We start from the raw sequence: 20,824 nt of genomic DNA on the forward strand, positions 1-20,824 counted from the left end.
AAAGCGCGAAAATATTTATTGATTTTATGGGATTTTTTTTAATTATATTAATATTTAATAGCATTATTGGTAATATGAACCCATTTGAAAAGTATTAAAATCAATACCTCAAAATTTGTAATTTTTATGAAATAAAACAGAAAAAACAATTTTTTATAGTTAAATAATCTATTATCGTTGTGGAGAAAGGATGTTGGTGAAATAAAAGTTGAAGAATTCAGAAAAAATCTATACTTTTGACAAGAAATGATTTACAAATTACTATTGCCACAAACATTCAAACAATCATCCGCTCATTTACCCACATAAAACCAAGCTCCTATAATATGTTTATAAATTTGCCATTAGTATAGTAAGTTAACGGAACAATACGCAAAGAAAGCCCACTAACAGTTTTATGACCAGTTAATCGCTTTCCAAATACATTTCTCTCGCTGCAAATAGCTTTCATAGACATTGGCAGTCTTGAATTACGTAATGCCGTCGAAACAGTCAAATAGTGATCGCGATAAATAACAAAATCTGACTGATAGACGACGACACTCATGCAAATAAAAGCATCATATTTTGTTGAAAATGATTTTTTTTATCTATGAATTTAACTGCTATGACGGCCTCTTAAGAACTGCACATGTTCAAAATATTTGCAAATATAATGGGGGAAAAGTTTAGTGTTCTTACATTCTATTTCTACATTAATTTAATATATTATATATAACAATACTATTTATAGTAATGAATCATAGTCATAATGCTTTCGCAGTCTGTTAAAAAAACACTTTGGCTTTAATCCATCGAGGGACACCATTACTAGTAAAATGGCACTAGATTTACTCCAACGCAGCCACAAAGCTAAGCGCACACTTGGACACAAATAAATTTAATCGACAGTAAATTAGAATAACATCACAATTGGGGTCCTTGGTTTATTCCTGATGTGATCCGGACTCGTACCACGATTTTCTTCTCCTAAACCAAATTGTACTCGCGAAGATTTGACTGCAGTATCGTATCTTTGACAGCCGCAAATACAAACTTTATATTCTCAGTGTCTGAAAAAGTCCAGTTATTTTACATCATCTCTGATAAAACACCGCCAAGCATCAAAGCCAAAGAAAAAAAAACAAAAATTTACCTTAACCCTCCATGCAAATTTAAGCTAAATTAAACTCTTTCAGTGCTGTCTGCATTATCGTATCTTTAACAGCACAAAACACAAGTTTAATATTTTCCGTATCTGTTATGTTTAAACATTCCACAAGAAAGCATGCACAAAGAAACAAAATTGATCGTTAAAAACCATTAAAAATATTAGTTTAAGGCGAAAAGCAGAAGCTTTAGAGGAGACGACTTTTCATAAACTAAAAATACCTGTTGCACATGTAAAGTGTGAGTATATGATTTTTTCGCTATCTGGGTTGAGGTCTACAAACATCCTGAGAATAAATTCCCTAGCTGCAATCGCATCTCGTTGGAGGCCTAATCAAAACACAATTAGCGATACAACTACATATTAAAAGGGTCATTTTTTTTAATAAGCAAAACTAGCAATAGGCAAATTGCACCTGTTGCTGTTGTAAAATGAGAGTAACAACTGCGTTCAGGATCGGGATTTTCACGCATATAGTTTTTCAAAATGTATTCTCTCGCCGCAATATGATCCTGTTTAGGCCCTTTAGTAACATTTTCTTTTCATGGAATTAAAATCGTTACAAAATTACTTACCATCGTATTCTGGAAAATAATCTACAAGATGAGAATACATGATTTTTTCTTCAAGTAGATCCTTCTTATTTAAAAATAAAATGACAGACGAGTGCTGGAACCATGGGTATGTTATGATGGTTTTGAAGAGTGCCTTCGACTCTTCCATACGATTCTAACAAACACAAAATCAATACTTGTTAAAAATTCATCAAAATCAATTACCTCATTTTCGGATTCGAATAGAATCTGGTCGTATTCGCTTAAAGCTACTAAAAATATGATAGATGTTACATTTTCGAAACAGTGAATCCATTTCCTTCTTTCGGACCTTTGTCCTCCAACATCAACCATTCTGAAACATTTAACAAATTTATAAATATTTAGTCTCACTTAGGTTTAGTCCAGTAGCATCATAAACAACAGAATTTTATATTCCTGTTGTTAAGATCATTTACTAGACTAACAAAAAAAATGAATAAAACATTTGTTAGTGAAACAAGTGATTACGAAAGCTACACTACAACTGCAATATCTTTCAATACTTCTTTATTCATGCAACACACTACAAATAAAAAATAAACAAAAGCCAATTGCGTAAAATCAGTTAGTGCTTCTAAATGATACAAAAGCTTTATAAAAAATAAAACACAAATTTTTACCTGATTTCGATTTAATGTTTTCTGACCGACTTTACTTAAAAATTCGCCTATAAATACAAGTGTTGTAAAGCTTCAAAAATTAGGAAAATAGGTGGAACAGAAATCTGTTTATCAAACAAATAATGACTTATTTTGTAAAAAAAAAAACTCGTAATAAAGAAGTATACTAGACCTTTGAAAAAGCCCGCATCGATGTCGCGAATGATTTTTTGAAAAAAATTTGAATTCAATGTTATACTCATACCTAAAAATAATGGAGTCGAGATCAAAAGGATATTCAATGATTCCTGTCGTAGGCGCTCTCGCCCTGAGGATGTCCTGCTCGGTGGGTAGATAATCAGGAGCTCTTATTCGCTCCAAGTCGCTAAGATAGCTGCAACCAACATAAGCATGCAACATGCAGCCAACAACACAGACCAGAGCTAATTGTAAAAAGAGAGTGAGTGCTTTAACCGTTAATTTTTAAACACATGTATTAAATTAAAAGAAATCGCCGTGCTACAAGTAATATATTAAAGACGTGGGCACCACAAATAAAAAGACAAACGCGACATGCCGAAACCGTACCTAAACCTGATCTCGTCCAGATCGAATGGATATTCTATGATGCCGGTGGTGGGCACTCGCACACGCAAGATGTCCTGCTCTGTCGGCAGATAGTCGGGCGCTGCGACCCGGTCTATCTCCTGCAAGTAGCTGCAACGCACAGGCCGGTTTTACACAACCAAAACAACGAACCGAGGCAAAATTCCACTATTTCCTCCCGACACTTATCAAATTATCAAAATTAAATAAATGTCAACAATAAATTGCGCATATTTTTTGTTCAATCACCACTGTTTCCAACCTGGACAAAAAACTAGACAAAGAAACTAAAATAGTGAACGAATTTTTTTCTCCTAGGAAACTAATTCACTCACGAATGTGTCTCCATACTCGGCTTCGCCTAATACAGGGTGTCAATTTTAAAACATGCAATCGGCAACATCTCTAGAACTAAAAAGTTATTGAAAATCACTCAAAACCGTTTCGGTGGTTTCTAGGGGGAATCAAAATGGCATGGTAAGTGACGCTCCTACACCCACCCACCCTTCAAGCCACAGCCACCTTAAGTTGAAAATTTTAAATGGCACGACTCTACTTGCGATACATCGTTGGAAAGTCCATAACAAGCACTTGTCATACAACAGCCTATTTGGTAAAGCCATTTTTTAAATTATTCAAAAACGAAGCCGTTAAATTTTATTTTTTTTTATTATATTTAAGGGTGAGTGGAAGTGTGTCTCTTATCATGTCATTTTAATTCCCCATAGGCACCACCAAAACGGTTTTGAGTGATTATTAATAACTTTTTCAATTGAGAACTTGCCGATTGCAAGTTTTAAAATTGACGCAGTGTATGTAAATCTGTCACACCCGTGGAGTGAAACCTTTAGTTTCTCCACTCGTATTGTAATATACTATTAAACTGTTTCAAAAATCCACGCTTAAGTTGGCTTTGGAGACGATTTCATAAAGTGGCGCCTCCAAATATCAATTTAGTTTATTGCAGCTCAGTTTATATTATCGGATTCACAAACCAAATCTTGTGAGTCATCAATCTCATTTTTTCATTAATCATTACCAACACAAAAGTAAAAAAATCATTACAATGTAAACTGGGTCAATTAAAAGGTATTTAAGACTGGTAGCCTTTCTTGTCTTTGAGGGTGTTTTTGGTATAATTTACAAGTATTTTTTGATTATTGGTCGATTATCGGGGTTTATTGTTTTTTTTTTGTACTGCGTTCCATTAGCTTCTTTTAATAATATCTTACAATTAAGCAACGTTAATGAAATCAGGCATAAAAGCATTTGTGCTAATATAAAAAGTAATAAAGGTCACCAATGAAAATTAGCCCTCTTATCAAATGTTCTGAAGAAAATTTGGCATATTTTGTATATCAGCAAATTATATTATTGTAGACCAGCATTATCATTAAAATCTTGCTATTTCATCAGTCAGATAAAAAAATATTTTTTTTCTGTAAAAACAATTAGTAGTAGTGAGTAGTCGTTTGAATTATTACGGCTAGTAATTTCATTCATAAATGGAGTAATTACCATGCTGTCCGATGGAGCGCGCCACCTATCAGTCATCTGTCACAGCCTGCGTTAAAAATCGAAGTTTCCAGCATTTCACGAATTTTATCTTTAAAATATAGCAAAAATTATTGACATTCATTTGGTCATGAAATTCCTTTTTCAAATACATTGCCACCTACTCTACAAACCGCTCAAATTAAAATAAAACCACGAAAAAAAATCTCCGATTTTCCGCGTCGTAAACCCTGAATTTTTGCATGTGTTAAATCTACAATCTACGTTCCATAACCTTAACTAAACTCGTGATAATTGTGTAGTTGTTAAAACAGCGTTCGTTTCGAGTATTTTACACTATTTGTAGTAGTGATAAATACACTTACTATTTGGCAGAATCCGTAAGTTGGTATTCTCTACGACGATCGTAACATTCCTGGATTCCGGCATCGTTCCATAGATCTTTAATTGCGTCTACATATGGATTTTCAAATGTTGTTACCGTTTCGTAATCGACTGACTTGATTAATTCGGCTTTTCCCTGAAAAAATTAAAGAAAATTGGTCACTTGACATTGAATTAAATTGGATGAGCGACATTATGTAAAACTAATCCCATAGTGGGATTATGTCACACACTATGGTCATTAAGCGATAGAGAAGACGTAAAAATCGCGTACAGGTCCATCAAGCATAGGTTGTTGAACCACTGTTCTTCAAAAACTAAAATATAAAAAGGATATTAAAAAGGCTTACTGGACTGGAAGACTCGGCATATTGAATTTTTAATAGATCCATAGCCTTAATCATGCTTTGCATGGCCATAAAGATGTTCTGATAAACCAATTTGATAAATCCCCTCTTGTCTTCATCAGAGTATCCAGCACCATGAATGATTCGCATTTGTTTAATGAATGTGGATTTGCCAGATTCTCCTGTGCCTGTAATAAAACCAGAAATAGTAATGGAACCACTCTGTATATGCAGTGTAAAAATAACAAATGCAATGGAGGTTTTCTTGTAAACAGTGGGTAAAAACTAAGATGATTCGTTTTATTTTTAACGGCGAGTTGTTTTTTGGGGCAACTCACCAAGCAGCAAAAGTTTGAGTTCGCGTCGTGCATCTCGCTTATCTCGCCGTAGTTGTTTTTCGATTTCAGCGTTGATGCGTTTCTGTTCCCTAGCCTCATCCGACTGGCAACACTGCATGGTCATGCTCTTGGGGGGGCCCCTTAGCTCGCATCCACGCCGACTAGACCTGCACACACCTAGAGAGCGAGCGTTCCCATCGCGGTCGGCTGGGTGTGGTGCTTGGGTCGGGCCGGCATGCTCTTATAGCGGGGCTGAAGCTGATCCTGTTAGAGTAAGCGGATTGCCGAAGCCTCATCCACGGCCTTCGGAGCGGGATTAGGGCGGCTGCCCTCGACGGCGCTAGGCGAGGTTACGACGGGCTCCCGACGGCGCACTACACGACACTAGCCCCTCGACCGATCGACACCGTAGCCATAGCACGACCTGCGGTCCATCGATTCGCAACGACTACGACACCGAAACACCTCAAACCCTCACTAGAAACACATTTCACAGCAAACAGCAGCCGCCTCTTGTCAATATGGCGCTGCCCTGTAGTACCAGACGACTAGACCGTGCACGCAGAACAGGAAGTGCGACAAGCGCGCCAAAATTTACACATTCAAACATCAAACACTAAATTAAAAATTAACACACTTTCAACAACACCAACAACCAAACAACAACAAACTACACGTCTTGTGACCCACACAGCCACATTATTGTCTCAAAAACACCACTACTTACACTAAAACTTGAATTTCTGGTACAAGCTGGTCCGGAAATAAACATGAGCGAAATTTGACAGCTGTCATCGATTCTTTCGCCTTTTTAACTTATTTATCTAATTAGGCATTCAGTATAAATGAAAATTTTTGAAATTATGTGGACCACTACGACAAAAGTGAAAACACTCAACTGTAATTACCCATTTTCGATAATTTTGTGCACGGCGTTGGAAATTTCAGTTGGCAACACTGATAATAGTATTAAGGGATTTTACAAAAACGGTTAGGTTATGAAGACCAAGAAATAAGTGTAATAATAATAATAATAAAAACACCGAATTGTTTTATACAAAACACAGAAGATAAGACAGCATTTTCATAATTCCGCCAAGTCCCCCAAACTTTGGCAGCGCCAAATTTAAAATTGAGAATTAGGTTCTGTTTGTAAACTTCTGTTTTGAAAAAAGATTCTCTACCGTAATAATTAATCTTTATTGTAACATAATCCGAACATACACTCTACTTAAAATTAGTTAATAATAATAAAATATTAAAACGTATTAACTGAGTAAAAATAAGTTACATTTGTTGTACAAGAATATTTACTACACATAACATTCCTTCGCCTGAATTAGCAGATCTAACTAATGTAACCAAAAGTAACAAGATATAATATAGTTAAGGCACAAATATGAACATTTGAAAAAATGTGAAGAAGATAACAACAACATAATTATTTTAATCACTTTAACAATGTAAATATTTACAAAATTTCCGTCACTTATCCTTGGCACCTGAATTGATTGTTCCCGAAAAACACCTTGATGCGATTTTCTCGAATGAATCTACAAGAAGTGACTAGCTTCAAACCGTAGAAATTTATTATCAAATTTGAGCAGTGTTTTGATGACTAGGCTGGAAAAAATGTTCATAGTGCTGGTATGGAAAAAAATGCATTAAAATTATTGTAAATCTTAAGTCTATAATTATTTGATTAGAAGAAATGTTCCATTTTAGGCATACATGAGCAAGCATTATTTGATTATATCAGATTTGTACTTAACACTAATTACCGAATTACCAATTAAATTCAGATCTTTTTATAACTCAAGGAATAAAATCTGTAAATAATATCATGTATATAAGTGAATAAATTAACAGTGAGCATTGTAAAAAAAATAAAACAAAAATTCACATAAGGCACTTCTTATTGGACTATCCTGGAAGTCCTTTGTTAGTATTTGACAGATCCCACTCGTAATCTCATTGGTCTAGAGTGGCCTCGTGAAATTCGCTGGAAACATTCCTTTTTCCCCGGTATTTTCCTTTAAACCCATTAACCATCCCTCCTCCTTAAAAAACAAAAACAAAAATAATCAACAAAACCACTAAATACCACAAACCTGTTCTTCTGGATCGTCATACTCCACCACTTGAATTATTTCCCCGACGTCAAACGACAACTCATCAACATCCTCCCTGTTGTATTTATAAGTAGCCTTGACTCTATACAAGACACCTGGTGGCAAATTATCAGTACTAGCACCTAGAAATTTCCCCCAACTCAGTCTCAATGTTACCATTACATTAAATCTAACCCTACCATGCACTATCTACTTACCCACTGGAATATCGTACAACTCCTGGACATTTTTATTGTTTTGGGCATTGTTAATACTGGCTTTCTCATTAGCAGGGGCGCTAGGTTCTTGGGAGGGAGTTTTACCATCGGGAGTTGCCTCTCCGTTTATTTCAGGAGGAGTGGTTTTCGCGGGAGGAGTTACAAGTTCGACGGGAGTTGTCGGAGTTGAGTTTGATTTGGGAGGAGTTGTTGGAGTCGGATCATTAGCGTACAGTTGCGTCGTTTCGTTTTTAGGTGGATCTTTTTTAGTTGGGGATTGTGTAAGGTCTTCGGCTGCAAAACACACGCAACATTGAAATTGTTAGTTATATAAATAAAACAAAAAAAAAAAACAAAAAATTAGTCAATTAATTTTGTGAAAGTCGCACATGAAAATTATCGATTTACTTACGATGAGGTGATGAAATCGGCGAAATATTGTTGATTATTAAAGGTGATGAGTTTTTCTCGGCCGGGCGAGGCAGGCTAGAGCCGTTGGTTTTTTTAAGACTATATGACCCTCGCTGACTATCGGTTGCTAGCTTATCGACCACTGCCTCTAGCTCGCCATAAATCTAAAATTAAATAATTTATTCATTATTCAATTATTTCAAATTTCCAGATTTTTTTTATTCATTTAAATTGAAAATGTTTGCAAACCTGTATCTTTTTTAACAATCCAAACAAATTTTTAGTAATTCTAATTACTGAAGAATTGATACAATAAATAGCTTCGAATTAAAATTCAGATTATGTTGACAGGATATTCTACTTGAGTACAATATAGATAGCTAAAGTAAACTTCACACTACGAGTAAAAAAAAATAAAATTTGACAAAAGTAAGGTGACCAACCGTCCTGATTTTGCCAGGACATGTTTAGGATTTTATTGTCTTATCCTGTTTTACACTTGGGTTCTGATTTGTCCCGATTTCAAGACGAACACACCTAAGTGTCCAGTTTTTTGAGATTTTCATTTGCAGCGAAAACAAAGTGTCTTTCAAGTTAAAGTTTTCATTTTGTCATCATTTCAATTGTGAAAAAACTCAACTAAAAGTAGAAATACCTACCTAAAAATCTTTTTTTAAATGTCTGCAGAGAATGAAAAAACTCTCAAAGCAATTCATGCAGAAAAAAAAATGAAATTAATACAAAACAATAGGTAAATTAATATATTATTATTAGATTAAATAGGGTCCAAAAATTGTTTTTAGTTTTTCCTGTCAATATTTTGCATCCTATATTCTTACTTAAATTTTTATACAGATGATACATTAGTGAGATCTATTTTTTGTGTTCTGGAATAAATTTATAATAATTATTTTTATTAATGTCATGATTTTGAATTTTCTAAAGTTGGTCACATTAGACAAAATACACTTTTTTGGCCTTTAATTGACAAATTATGAAAATGCGAAACTTGATAAAAACGAAACCATTTGAATTACATTTTCCTTCTCATTGTCAATTTTACGATTTTTACTACATAGTTATTTTTTATAATTTATTGTTATTATTACTTATTACTTATTATTTTGGAAGTGTATATCAAACGATGACGAAAAATAACGCAAATTTCAACAAAAAAAAGGATTTTTAGAATCATTTACCCCCAAAAATTTGGAAATATGTTCTGTTTTTCGCTTTTCTGATATTAAGGTCCATTTTATAAATGTGAAACACGGTGCTATACCGAGTGTTCCGTTTTTATTGTTACAAATTTACACAGGTGGTAAAATATTCAATTTTAAGACAAAAGATTCCTATAAACATAATTCGAAAAATACTATGTAAGAAGCTAAACCCCCTGAATGGGTTTTACCCAAATATTTCTGAAACCATATTATAGATAAAATTACAAAATTTGGTACAGCTGAGGGAGTATAGGGTAAAAAGTACCCTAACTATTTTGATTTATTCGATTATTATTGAATATTCTATCACACCTATTTAAATTTGTAACAATAACAACGGAATACCCCTATATATGTAAGAAAATAATTTTTTTATGTCGATAAAATATGTACATATAAAGTTGGTAACGCAAAAACATTTCGCTAAAAAAAAGCAACATCGTAACTCTGATTTTTTGATTAGAATAAATAATGACAATATTTCGAATGTTAGGTGTATTCACCTGTTAATTTCATTAAATACTTTTTTATCATTTTAAGTACTATTTATTTTATTTTTTTTTTCTAATTTTTCAGTTAGCAATTTCCCATCGGTATTTTTAGACCTAAAAAATCAATTTCAAAAGAAAAATAATGTTTGAATTTTTTTTTTCATTGAGATTATTTGATAAATACTTTCTCAAAAAATATGAAAATCAGCAAGCAAAAATAAATGAGTAACATTTTAAAGCGTAAGATGACTTAAAATAGTTGTTACTGTTGATAAAACTTTGATAAAACTAATTTGCGCAAACACTATTGTTTCGAAAATTGAAATACGTCACAAAATTTTCACTATTCCGAAAAAAATAAAATAAAAATTGTTAACACCTCGAATTTCGACGAGGAAACGTGGCATTTTCTCTAATTTCATTGAATTGCGACTTACTTTCGACGCCTCCGAATGGAAAACATGTTCGGCATTAAAAAGCGACTGCAAATTCGTCACATAAAACAATATCCTGGAATCATAAAGCGCTGGAAGCTCATCGTGCAATTCTGAATTTAACATTTCGTAAGTCCTTTTGGCTTCTTCTAACTGCTCGCGTCCTTTTGCAATTTTCGCATCGTCCCGTTTTTTCATATTTGTTTGTAGTGCTTGAAAACTGTGCCTTTGACTGTCGAAATCTACCAATTTCCTACCCCTCTTGTCGATTTTTTTCTACAATAAAAAAAATGGTTATTTGGACCTAACTCACAAATTCCAACTGACTCTCATTTCCGGGAATTGACCCTGGTAGGTGTTCAATGGAAGCAGCACTTGATCGGCCAATTTATGACTAAAATCTTGCCACAACATGTCGATTTGTTGTGTTTGGACATATAGAAGATCGTGACCAGTCCATTGACTCTCGTAGGTCTCACCGATAGCTTCGAGGAGTGATTTCGAAGCCGCTTGTGCAGCTGAAAAATCCCAAAAATGTACAAATTGAGAGAGAAAAACCTTCTCATTTACCTCGTATACACCTTATGTAGTTGTTGAATTCTTTCTGTATCCTATTGGCTGCGTTTTGCTGTCTTGTAAAATTCTGCAAATGCTCGTCGAAGATTTCATCCGCCGTCCGGTCGACCTTTCCAAGATTTTGCAATATCTGTAAACAGAAATTTAACGATTGATATTAACACGTTATTCCTGCCATCAAATCGGTTATTATCAACACCGAGTGACCGCAAATTGTGTCAAATTTGCGAAAAATCTATTTTTGAAGTAATTTCAGCCGCCGAAATACACCAAGGTCGGCAAGACTCTGCGCTAAAAGTGCACTTATTACCGAAATAAATCGAGTGGTTAATACTGCGAAGTTCATCACCCTATAAAACATCGATTTCCGCTGCGAATTTTCGATTATTTGTTGATTTTGGAACTGGACGTGACGTCAAATTGTAATTATTGCAGTTTCATCAAAAAACTATTTATTTACGTTATGGAAATAGACTCAGTCTGATGCATTAACTCCGACTTGATATTTTTTATTTCAAACACAATGACGTTTTTGTGTTACACAATGTGCTCAATAGACACTTTCCGCTCAAAATGTATTATGCAATGCCACTGAATTGATAATTGAATTAAATATTATCACATTCATTTCGTCTGCTCGAAAAAAATCGAAATAAAAGAGAGCGATGAAGGTTATTTACCTTAAAAAATGTTTTATAAAATTATAGATTCTGTGCTAATGCGAAGTGTGACCTTTTTAAATTATATCACCGCTGGCTCCCAAGTGATTCATTTCGTGGTTATGTATTCACCCCGACACCATATCACTATTTATGAACATTAAAACAAATGATTAAACTTCCAGCGATTAAATTTTAATCGACTCGAGTTTTAGGGCTTCCGAGAAGCTCGGAAAGTCAAAAACGCTGCCAGCAGAATCCTTACAATTTATTCCATTTACATACGCAAAATCCCTAAATATGCAAAAAACTGAAAGTCGAGTCTAAAATCTGTTTCGAATTGGTATTGTCAAGTAAAACTTAATAAACAATTATTATGCAAAAACCCTCTTATCAATCGGACAATTAATGGAAAAATGAAGAATATATTATTAGGACATATTTTTCCACGCCCCAATTTCGTTTTTACATTAATTTCTTAAAATAATAACAAAACATATACATTTCTGATCAAACTGACCTGTTCTTTTGAAATTAAGTTGGCAACATTCAATAATATAGCAACAACTTCATACTTCTGTCTAAATTCAATGTTGCCCATTTAACTGGGACACAGGACACTGTTATCACAAAGTTAAATGATGAAAACACGGTATTAGCTGGAACATTAACGAACTTAAATATTTTAGTTAATGTATCAAGAAAATAAACAACTATTTTTTTTTTATATAGATTTAGGCGCATCAACTGCTTAGGTTAATAGCGCTTCAACTATTTTAATCCGGAGGATCCCTCTTTCGACGAATTAACGATGCAGAGGTGCATACGATAGTTTCCTTCCAACAGACTAAATTAATAATAACACAAGAAAATGATTTTGTCAAATAATGTCAAATATTATATTTAATATTCAATTCATTTAATTCCAGTTTATTTTAAAAGTAAAAATATTTTATGTATTTTATTTCGGAGTGCCAGATTATTAGTTAAAAACGAGGGAACAAAATGAAGCTGTATGAAATTCGCATTTCTTCTATCTACATAATACTAAGCGTATTTTTCTTATTAATGTTAGAAAAATTCTCAATGAAACACATTGTGTACGAAATACGAATAACCTCGCGAATAACTGAATTTCTTGGTAATTTATAACATTGTAACGAACAAATCAATTTATCAAATATTTCTAGAATTTAATAACACAAATCAACAATTTGATAATGAAATTGTTAGATTTGATTTTGTATAAGTTCTCGATAGCTAATTTGTTTTTTTTTTTCTTAGTCATTTTGATTATATTTTTGCGGAAGTTGCAATCTTTGTCCCCAATTTACTTGGATGATTTTCTTATATAACAATTGGCTTTCACATACAACAATCAAAGCCAAAATTTTCTTCAAGGCGTGGCATTATCATTAAATTAATTACTATTGTGCAAAGTACTTGCATAAATTTGAATAAAAAGTGACCTTCGGTGGAAAAAAGCAAATTTCTGTCCCGTATGCACCAAAATCGATTTTCTAATATTAGGATCTCGACTTCTTTTTACGTCGACTCTTAACCCAATTTTGTAATCTTATAAATACCGTCGTGAGAACACCGAAAAATAATTGAATCGACGATGAAGATTCTCTCTCGAAAACTAGTTTTATGGAAATAATTCGATTCCGTGCGTCAGCTTTCTAATTTCGAGGAACGCAACCCGTCTTACCGATAACGCCTTTTCCAGGACAATTTCCTGCTTTCAACAATTATCATTTAAATAATTGCAAACATGCAACTCGGTGAACGTAATCGCGATTTTTTTCTTTTGTATAATTTTCAATGACACTGGAAGAGGAATGTTGACATTTGCACTTTCTCGACGAATTCATCAATTCGACAATTTTTCCTCTTCGCAGTTCGCACACACGCCTTAAAATCATTACTTTCCATTCTTAGCGCGCGTGAGTGGTCTTCAGCCCACCGCAGGTTTTACGAAACACAACCACAGATGGAATGCGAAGATGTGTGAAGATTTATCACACAATCGAATTGTGGCCATTGTTCCCCGAACGAATATAAGACAGACCGGAATTAGTAGAGCGTGTGCAACGGACCTGTTGTGCCCTCGTGTAATGTTAGAACTGCATAGCTGCGGGACATTTTCACTCTTCGAAAGGTCACTCGCGTGGATTTAACATTTCACGTTTCTTACAATTTCTCTCAAACGTCTTCGGATTCCTTCAAAGGTCCTGCGTCACTCTACAATCTTCAGATTGCAAAATGTTTTATTTGTGTTTAACACACATTCTGTATTTTTTCTACTACTGCGTAATTACTTTGTCACACATTTGCATGTCAGGTCGAGTAATGCTAATGCAACTGTACAATACAAAGTCGAATATAAACGTCATTCATTAATTACTTTAAAAAAAGTTCAGTTTTTTTTCAATTTGGATTATTTCCAAAACTTCTGTCGGAAGTACTCAAGTTTAAAAATTTTTGCCCTCTTTTCGTTATTTTTAAATAACTTGCAAGCGATACAAACACCCGCATTACAACTAACTGTATTTAAATCTAACAGTTTATACAAGAATTATTCTAACGTTAAAAATAATCACTTTCGATTTGCCATTTACTCTTATTACTGTGGTATGCATAATGATATTGTTATTATACACTTGAACGACCAACAATTCGCCGACATTTATCAATTTTTAACGAAAAATTTGAATTCTGTAAATGATTTAATGGTTTTAACGGACCATGTCTAGACGTTAATAAAAAAAAATTGTCCTAGTCTAGATTGGAATAGGTCAGTCTTGATTAGTGCTAATAAGTCAATTTTTTAGATTTTTGAAAAAATCCGTTCAAGACTGGCATATTAGAAATGAGTGAAATAGAGTGGAAAACCACAAAGAAAGAGCTTACGAAATAGCTGCAATTTATTAAATGAAAAACAAGTGCATTTGGGGAAAAAACATTTTGCCATTTTATTTTTTTTACTTGCTAATCAACAATCTAATAAATACAGTGATTCTGGAATTATAAACTTGTTTCTAAGCATCCAAAAGTGGGCATGAATTGGCTTTTATAGTTCTTGGGCTTTTTTTTATAACATATGGAATCATATTAGGCATCCTTAACAACGGCAAAATAAGCGACTATATTTTATCTCGATTTTTACACGTAAATATTAAATTTTTATTTAAGGAAAGCAAAATAAAATAAAACGTTTCATGTACCACGGACATAATTGTCGATTATCGCCCTCAAGAAATTAAAAACCCTCCTAACGTCGGGCTTTAAACATTCCCTCGGGACATAATCTCTTATTATGCCCTTAATACAACTATTACGTAAGTTTACTGTCACAACAAGTCACGACAACAATGATTTGCACTCTGAATTTGGTAATTAAGTGTTTACGGTTGCACTAATAATAATTAAAGGTATTTATTGATCAAAAATAAAAAAATTACTAATGCATTTGGATCCACTATGTATACTCCTTCTACCTTTCTTCAAACCATAGTTTATTAGAAATAATTTATTATTTAATCAACATTCTGTTTTACATCAAGGATGGTTATTTTTGTTGCGAAATTTAACAATTACTAAAATGATAAAAAGCACTATATTGTACAAGGAATGTCCTTTTGGTGCAAACATAACATGTTCAATTCAATTTTCAGTTAAAGTGGCATATGACATTGAACATAAGTTGGCTACATTGAATAATCTGAATTTTCAATTGTCAATTTGTCATAGCTTCTGTCTCCACATTACTCAATTTTGCCAACTGAAATTCAAAATCATGGACCACTTTGATCAGAAATTTAAGTCAACACATGATATTTATTTATTTAAGTATGATTTGAATAAAAATTTTATAAAAATAATTTCTAGTTTAAATAAAAATAAACAGAGTGATGACATTGACTTTTAAAGAAGATTTTGAAAAGCTTCAAATTTTACACTACGTACTAGATTTTTGAAATCCAAAATTCGAGTACAACTGGATAGAACTTTATACTCTAATTACCACAACCATAAAATGAAACCATTTGCTGACCACTGTAATATTTGAAGTAACACATTATACAACAATAAATTATTTTGCTTTAATAATTTTTAACCTGTTCCAAATTTTATTATACTCGGAAAATCTCTGTTTGTTTTTATGCGTCAGGTGTTGTGATGTAATATCTTTAAAAATTACACAAAAGTATGTAAAAATAATAGGTAATAACTTATTAACGTGGAATTGAACAAAAGTTATCAACTTAGAAAATTATTTTAGTAAAACTGCATTGTTTGTCACTGATGTTGGCACATGTCCCAACTCACTTTTAACAATTTTATAAATTAGGCTCCTTCAATCGAATTCTTTACTGGATTTAGATCAAAATAAGACGAAAAGAATTAGTAAATTTCCATATCAAAAGAGGAAAACAAAGATTAAATAAAACACGTTTGTTTACATGACTAATCACTTAAAATTCGTTTCTAATTTTGAAACAAATTAGATACTCGAGACTTCACCTCGAATTCGATAGTTTTAAAAATACATTCTATTTCATTTGTCAAATTTATTGTCAAAATTGATAATCATGGAAACCAATTACATTAGTTACATTGTCAAAATTGGTAACCAATGTAATTGGTTTCCATGGTTACCAATTTTGACAATAAGTAATGATCCAATAATTATGGGATCATAGCACCCATAGGAATTTTGACGGAAAAGAATGCGAAAAGGGGGTTTTTGGGGCGAAGGCGCTGGTCCCGATTACACAACGTGCTTCAACACCGCATTGTACTTAACTTTGAAATGTTATCTTTTAGTTTGCGGTGTGTCAGAAAATTCCTGTGTGGCTGGTAGCAAGTGCCAAGACGTGCTATTCTAAGGCCTGGCTATTTTATTTGGATTGCTCGGTCAACTATTGCTGAAGTTACGCGAATCTCAAATAAAAATAGATGGCTCGAATTGACTTAAAATCGTATTTTCATTGAGTAAATGCCGTAAAAAGCGGCCCCTGAAAGGTCTGGCCCACTTTGCGGGAAAGTAGGATATAAACATGGAAAAAAATGGTCGCTGAGCCCGCGGCGAATTTTACGAATAAATTCACGAAGATGCGCTACTTTTTCGGTGGGAATTCGCACGAAATGCGCTTATTTGGGGACCGAAACGGCCGTGGGCGCGCGGTTGGGAATATTTTCGACCGATTTTCCGAAATTTACAAGTTGTATATCTCGGTGCCACGGGATTATTTATTTCGTGTTTGCACACGTAACTTCAAGGTAATTTTAATTAAACAACACCTCAACAAGTGGCCGATACTCCCACTGGATTTCGGGGCAAAGGACATAACCTAACTGGGAAAAAAGTCACTGACCTTCTCCTTGGCTCTTCCTGCATGTTTCTGCACGGACTTGGCCAATAAAGAGCCTCGACTTTCTGCCATTTCTTTGAATTTTGAAAATGGTCCGCCCAGAATTTGCACTCTTTCACTCACACTTTTTACTTTTTTCTTGTTTTGTCCCTTGTGATGTAAGCACAACGACTACCGCGACTGTCTCATCCACTGTATTACTTTTAGCTCTAGCTTTAGCCGCATATTATTTTAGTACATTTCAGGATGAAATAAACGTCTGGGAACTTGTGTAGGTAAAACAGGTTGAAGTCGAAGTGACTGAAGCGGGCGGCGGTAGGGGGCGCAGACGTACTCGATGCCGAAGAACTAACACCCATATACACAGTGGACCAAAAAACACACCAAACATTCACTCCCCACCACTCAACTTTCAAATAAAAACGCCTCAACCAACTGCTTGACTGAAACAGGAAACCAATTTGTGTGACAGGTCAAGGTCATGACCTACAGAAGAATTAAATCAACAGTAGATATGTCCAATCAATAGGATTCCACTTCAGGTTGCAATACAATCAACATTCCATTCGTGATATTCCACATTCTTAACAAAACTCGATCGACTATATTATTTTTTGGCCAGTTATGGAAACAATTAAGACCTGTGACAAATTAGTTATTATTATTCATAGCTGTTTTATTTTTCTTTTAACTAAACATGACCTTGAGTTGGTTTATTGTTTGGTATTCCACAGCTCATGTCTTTGGTCTACTTTTGGGACCAAAATGGCGCCTCTTTTTCTAAAATTGTTGTAGAAGCGATGGGTGTGGCAAACTGCGTCAATCCACCTACTTTTTTAATTAAAATCGACAAATTAAGTAACAAGGAAGTTAGTTTTAGTGCGATTTGTTTGACTATTATTCTTTACGCGGACTATTCCAATAAATTTTGAAGTAACAAGGTCGGAAGTGTGGCAATCGTCAGGCTGAATTTATTGGATAAATAAACGTAACAATAATTTCCGATTTTTTTCTTATGTTTGATGAGTGTGAGGTAAAAAAAGGTTTATACTAAACTGTGTATTTAACTGAAATTACAAGAGATTATCCATTACACAAGATATAGCATATTCCACTAATCATTGAAAGATCTATATTTTAAAATCTGAGAATAGATTTAATAAGTAACAACAAAATACCAATAATTAAGGAATTGTTGAGCATTTTATCTGTGATGTTACAATACATATAAAAAATTGTATTTTAATTCCACTAGTCTTTATGCAAAGAAATGGTTCTAAAATGTCTGAAAAAACAATATTACGAGTGAAAAAAATATTTTTCTCTTGTTTTAATGCTTAAGAAATTCCCCAATTAGAAATATAGTTTTGATATCCATATCTATATATAAGTTAAATTTGATACAGAAGGCTTCATAACAGACAATATTAAAAAATCTTTTTTGCAGATTAATACTAAAATGTATAAAATGTTTAAAAATTTTGTACTGTATATATTTTATTTTCGTTTTTCTGTCTATTATGACTCCTAGCTGTAATACCATTAACAAAAAGACGTCAACATAGCCTTAACATTAACAATAAACTTCACTCAAGTGTTATTATTTTGCAAAGTGCATTAAATTATGAAATTCTTATCAAATGAAGTTTATTGACCTACCATGTTTAAAAAAATAACAAAAAGTAAAAAACCAATAACTTAGCTATGCAAACGTACTAAACTACTAATACATATAATCTATATTGGAACAAGTGTTCCTGTACAAAATATATTCCATCATTGACTTACATTAACAACAACTGGCTGCTACAAGGAAATACTTTACAACTATAATAAAACTACCACTGAATTTTTTCCCAAATTTAGAATATCAATTTAGCATATTATAGTATCAGTAATCTGATTTTTGTAAAGTATGATACCACAGCCAGGGGTGACGTCTCTTCTCACAAAATGGAGACACAATCATTGGTCAATAGTTCATATCACTACAGTATAACACATTTTAATTGCCCTCACCGTCTTCGTGTTTTCTCTTTTTACCCCTTGAAACTTTAAAAAACACGTTAAACAAAATCCAAACAACAACAAATAGTTACCATCAGGTGATTGTGCATCTTCCTCCACAGTCTCCTCTTCTTCCTCCTCCTCAATACCATCTTCATCCTCTTCCTCCTCACCAGCCTCATAATCACCCTCGTCTGACAGTTCATCCAGGTTTTCCGAATACACAGCGCCCAAACCCACGCTCTCATCCAAATCTTCATCTTCTTCAGATGTTCCCTCTTCTTCAGAGTCGTCGTCGTTGCCGTTCACCTCCTCTTCGCCGTCGGTGTCTTCGGCCTCGCGCTCTTCTGCATCAAATCTAAACACAACGAACATTACAAACGACAATTTATTACAATTGCTCTTTACTTCGTTCTTAAAAACCCAATTTATTGTGATAAGAAAAATTTGGAGAATGATGCAATGAAATGCAGAAATTTCTTTATTAGACTTGTGAGACCAAAATGGCCGTTTCAATTTTTAATTCAAGTAGAAAAATGAGTGTAAGAGATGGATGACTTACCCGTCGAGATATTTAAGGCTTGGAATCATTTTGAAAATTTTCTCCCTGTAGTTTTCTACAGCTGTAGCTTCATTGTTGAAGAGATCAAGATTTTTGAGATGTTTGAAATTCTTTAATGGTTCAAGCGTCGCTAAATCTTTGATTCTGTTGCCACTTAAATTGAGATGTGTTAATTTCGGACTTGTTTCCAATAAATTGAGTCCATTGTTTATCCTAGAAAGGCCCCCATTGATTTCTGGTCCTAAGTTTTATCAATACAAATACCTGTTGTCACTTAGTTCTAGTTTTTTAAGATTTGGAAGTTTTGGGAATCCTTTGAGGGAAGTGAGCCCCACATTGATAAGTGACAAGGTTTCCAAGTTGCAAAACTTGTCTGTAAGTCCTATGATGCTGGTACTCCGGCAGTTATCAAGATTAAGTTCTTTAATCTGCGAAAAAAGCATTCAGTTCCGAAACAGCCATATTGGGTCGTAGCGAGGGCCCCAAAAGAAGGCTTCACAGCCCTCGCCAAGCACATGTGTGGTACGCCTCATCGCCACCTCGCAAGCACTTACCTCGTCCGGATTTCTCCCCCGTTTTTCGAGTTCTATGCGTTTTTCCATCGCGAAACTTTTATCCACTGGACAAAGCGAGCAAAATCCGCCGACGCCGCACTAATCTCATACAAGGCAACCTTTAAATCGTGAAAAATCACCACTTTCAAACCGCGAACGCGAAGACAGTGGACAAGAACTCATCGATTAGCCGCCACAGCGTTCATGGCATCGCAATGCTCCGCTAGAGGGGTACCTACAATAACACAATGGATGCGCTGGCGGGAGATTTGCCGGCCAATGGGAGGCTTGGGATTTGTGAGGTTAGGAATGACAGAAGCCACATTTTTGGCTCTGTGGGGGTTATAGGAGTCACCGGGGGCGGATTGTAGCACGTGGGGATGATTTAGGGAGAGTTGTAATGTGATCTGGGGAAGGAAAAATGGACTAGGGGGTTTTTAAGCGAAAGACGCTAAGGATCTTGGAAAAACAGATGCGAGGGGGGTTGGCGCGCAAATTTTTGAATTGGGGGTCGTTGGGGCAGGATTCAGTCAATAAATGCACTTCTGAACCAAAAATGAATTTAAATTCGGTTTTCAGTACTAATAAAGGGTCAAGCACGCGAAACTTTTCGTCACTTTTTAAGAATAAACAAAAAATAATTTCTTTTTAATGAATTCTTCATT

At 34.1% G+C, this 20,824-nt stretch overlaps 3 protein-coding genes across 7 annotated transcripts; all 3 read right to left on the reverse strand.

Moving 5' to 3' along the window:
- Positions 1-216: 216 nt before the first annotated feature.
- On the reverse strand, positions 217-6,137 carry LOC123007222 (G protein alpha q subunit). 5 transcript variants are annotated; one of them, XM_044402388.1, is made up of 9 exons: positions 5,536-6,137; positions 5,201-5,385; positions 4,832-4,986; positions 2,934-3,062; positions 1,930-2,059; positions 1,726-1,879; positions 1,566-1,673; positions 1,136-1,237; positions 217-1,052 (listed from the first exon to the last, which is right to left on the reverse strand). In XM_044402388.1, the coding sequence occupies exons 1-8, from the start codon at positions 5,657-5,659 to the stop codon at positions 1,155-1,157; spliced, it is 1,068 nt and encodes a 355-aa protein (XP_044258323.1). In that variant the 5' UTR covers positions 5,660-6,137; the 3' UTR covers positions 217-1,052; positions 1,136-1,154. The 5 variants fall into 5 exon arrangements, with proteins under 5 accessions (XP_044258323.1, XP_044258321.1, XP_044258324.1 ...); XM_044402386.1 differs by lacking the exon at positions 2,934-3,062 and adding an exon at positions 2,611-2,739 and having other exon boundaries at positions 5,536-6,117; XM_044402389.1 differs by lacking the exons at positions 1,136-1,237; positions 1,566-1,673 and adding exons at positions 1,372-1,479; positions 2,611-2,739 and having other exon boundaries at positions 5,536-6,113.
- Positions 6,138-6,716: 579 nt separating this feature from the next.
- On the reverse strand, positions 6,717-17,334 carry LOC123006958 (amphiphysin). The gene is made up of 8 exons (XM_044401918.1): positions 17,040-17,334; positions 10,994-11,129; positions 10,751-10,941; positions 10,427-10,699; positions 8,277-8,439; positions 7,865-8,158; positions 7,647-7,789; positions 6,717-7,595 (listed from the first exon to the last, which is right to left on the reverse strand). The coding sequence occupies exons 1-8, from the start codon at positions 17,106-17,108 to the stop codon at positions 7,515-7,517; spliced, it is 1,350 nt and encodes a 449-aa protein (XP_044257853.1). The 5' UTR covers positions 17,109-17,334; the 3' UTR covers positions 6,717-7,514.
- A 746-nt stretch (positions 17,335-18,080) lies between these two features.
- Positions 18,081-20,391, reverse strand: LOC123007308 (acidic leucine-rich nuclear phosphoprotein 32 family member A). Its single transcript, XM_044402538.1, has 5 exons — positions 20,160-20,391; positions 19,870-20,033; positions 19,606-19,818; positions 19,136-19,401; positions 18,081-19,088 (listed from the first exon to the last, which is right to left on the reverse strand). The coding sequence occupies exons 1-5, from the start codon at positions 20,205-20,207 to the stop codon at positions 19,042-19,044; spliced, it is 738 nt and encodes a 245-aa protein (XP_044258473.1). The 5' UTR covers positions 20,208-20,391; the 3' UTR covers positions 18,081-19,041.
- Between the last annotated feature and the right edge of the window lie 433 nt (positions 20,392-20,824).

This window comes from Tribolium madens, unplaced genomic scaffold (genome assembly GCF_015345945.1).
Source record: "Tribolium madens isolate multiple individuals breed KSU strain unplaced genomic scaffold, Tmad_KSU_1.1 Scaffold_3;HRSCAF=73;Tcas5.2_LG2, whole genome shotgun sequence".
NCBI classification, from domain to species: domain Eukaryota; kingdom Metazoa; phylum Arthropoda; class Insecta; order Coleoptera; family Tenebrionidae; genus Tribolium; species Tribolium madens.

What these genes read in the sequence shown, in the direction of transcription:
- LOC123007222 (XM_044402389.1), bottom strand. Translation starts at nt 5,659, where the DNA reads ATGACCATGCAGTGTTGCCAGTCGGATGAGGCTAGGGAACAGAAACGC. An exon ending in ATGCCGAGTCTTCCAGTCCA is followed by an intron (nt 4,987 to 5,200) that starts GTAAGCCTTTTT and finishes TAATTTTTTCAG; the next exon opens with GGAAAAGCCGAATTAATCAA. An exon ending in CTGGACGAGATCAGGTTTAG is followed by an intron (nt 2,740 to 2,933) that starts GTACGGTTTCGG and finishes TGTTGGTTGCAG; the next exon opens with CTATCTTAGCGACTTGGAGC.
- LOC123006958 (XM_044401918.1), bottom strand. Translation starts at nt 17,108, where the DNA reads ATGGCAGAAAGTCGAGGCTCTTTATTGGCCAAGTCCGTGCAGAAACAT. An exon ending in GCCGATTTCATCACCTCATC is followed by an intron (nt 8,159 to 8,276) that starts GTAAGTAAATCG and finishes TGTGTTTTGCAG; the next exon opens with CCGAAGACCTTACACAATCC. An exon ending in ATGACGATCCAGAAGAACAG is followed by an intron (nt 7,596 to 7,646) that starts GTTTGTGGTATT and finishes TTGTTTTTTAAG; the next exon opens with GAGGAGGGATGGTTAATGGG.
- LOC123007308 (XM_044402538.1), bottom strand. Translation starts at nt 20,207, where the DNA reads ATGGAAAAACGCATAGAACTCGAAAAACGGGGGAGAAATCCGGACGAG. An exon ending in GGGGGAGAAATCCGGACGAG is followed by an intron (nt 20,034 to 20,159) that starts GTAAGTGCTTGC and finishes CTTTTTTCGCAG; the next exon opens with ATTAAAGAACTTAATCTTGA. An exon ending in AGCCTTAAATATCTCGACGG is followed by an intron (nt 19,402 to 19,605) that starts GTAAGTCATCCA and finishes CGTTGTGTTTAG; the next exon opens with ATTTGATGCAGAAGAGCGCG.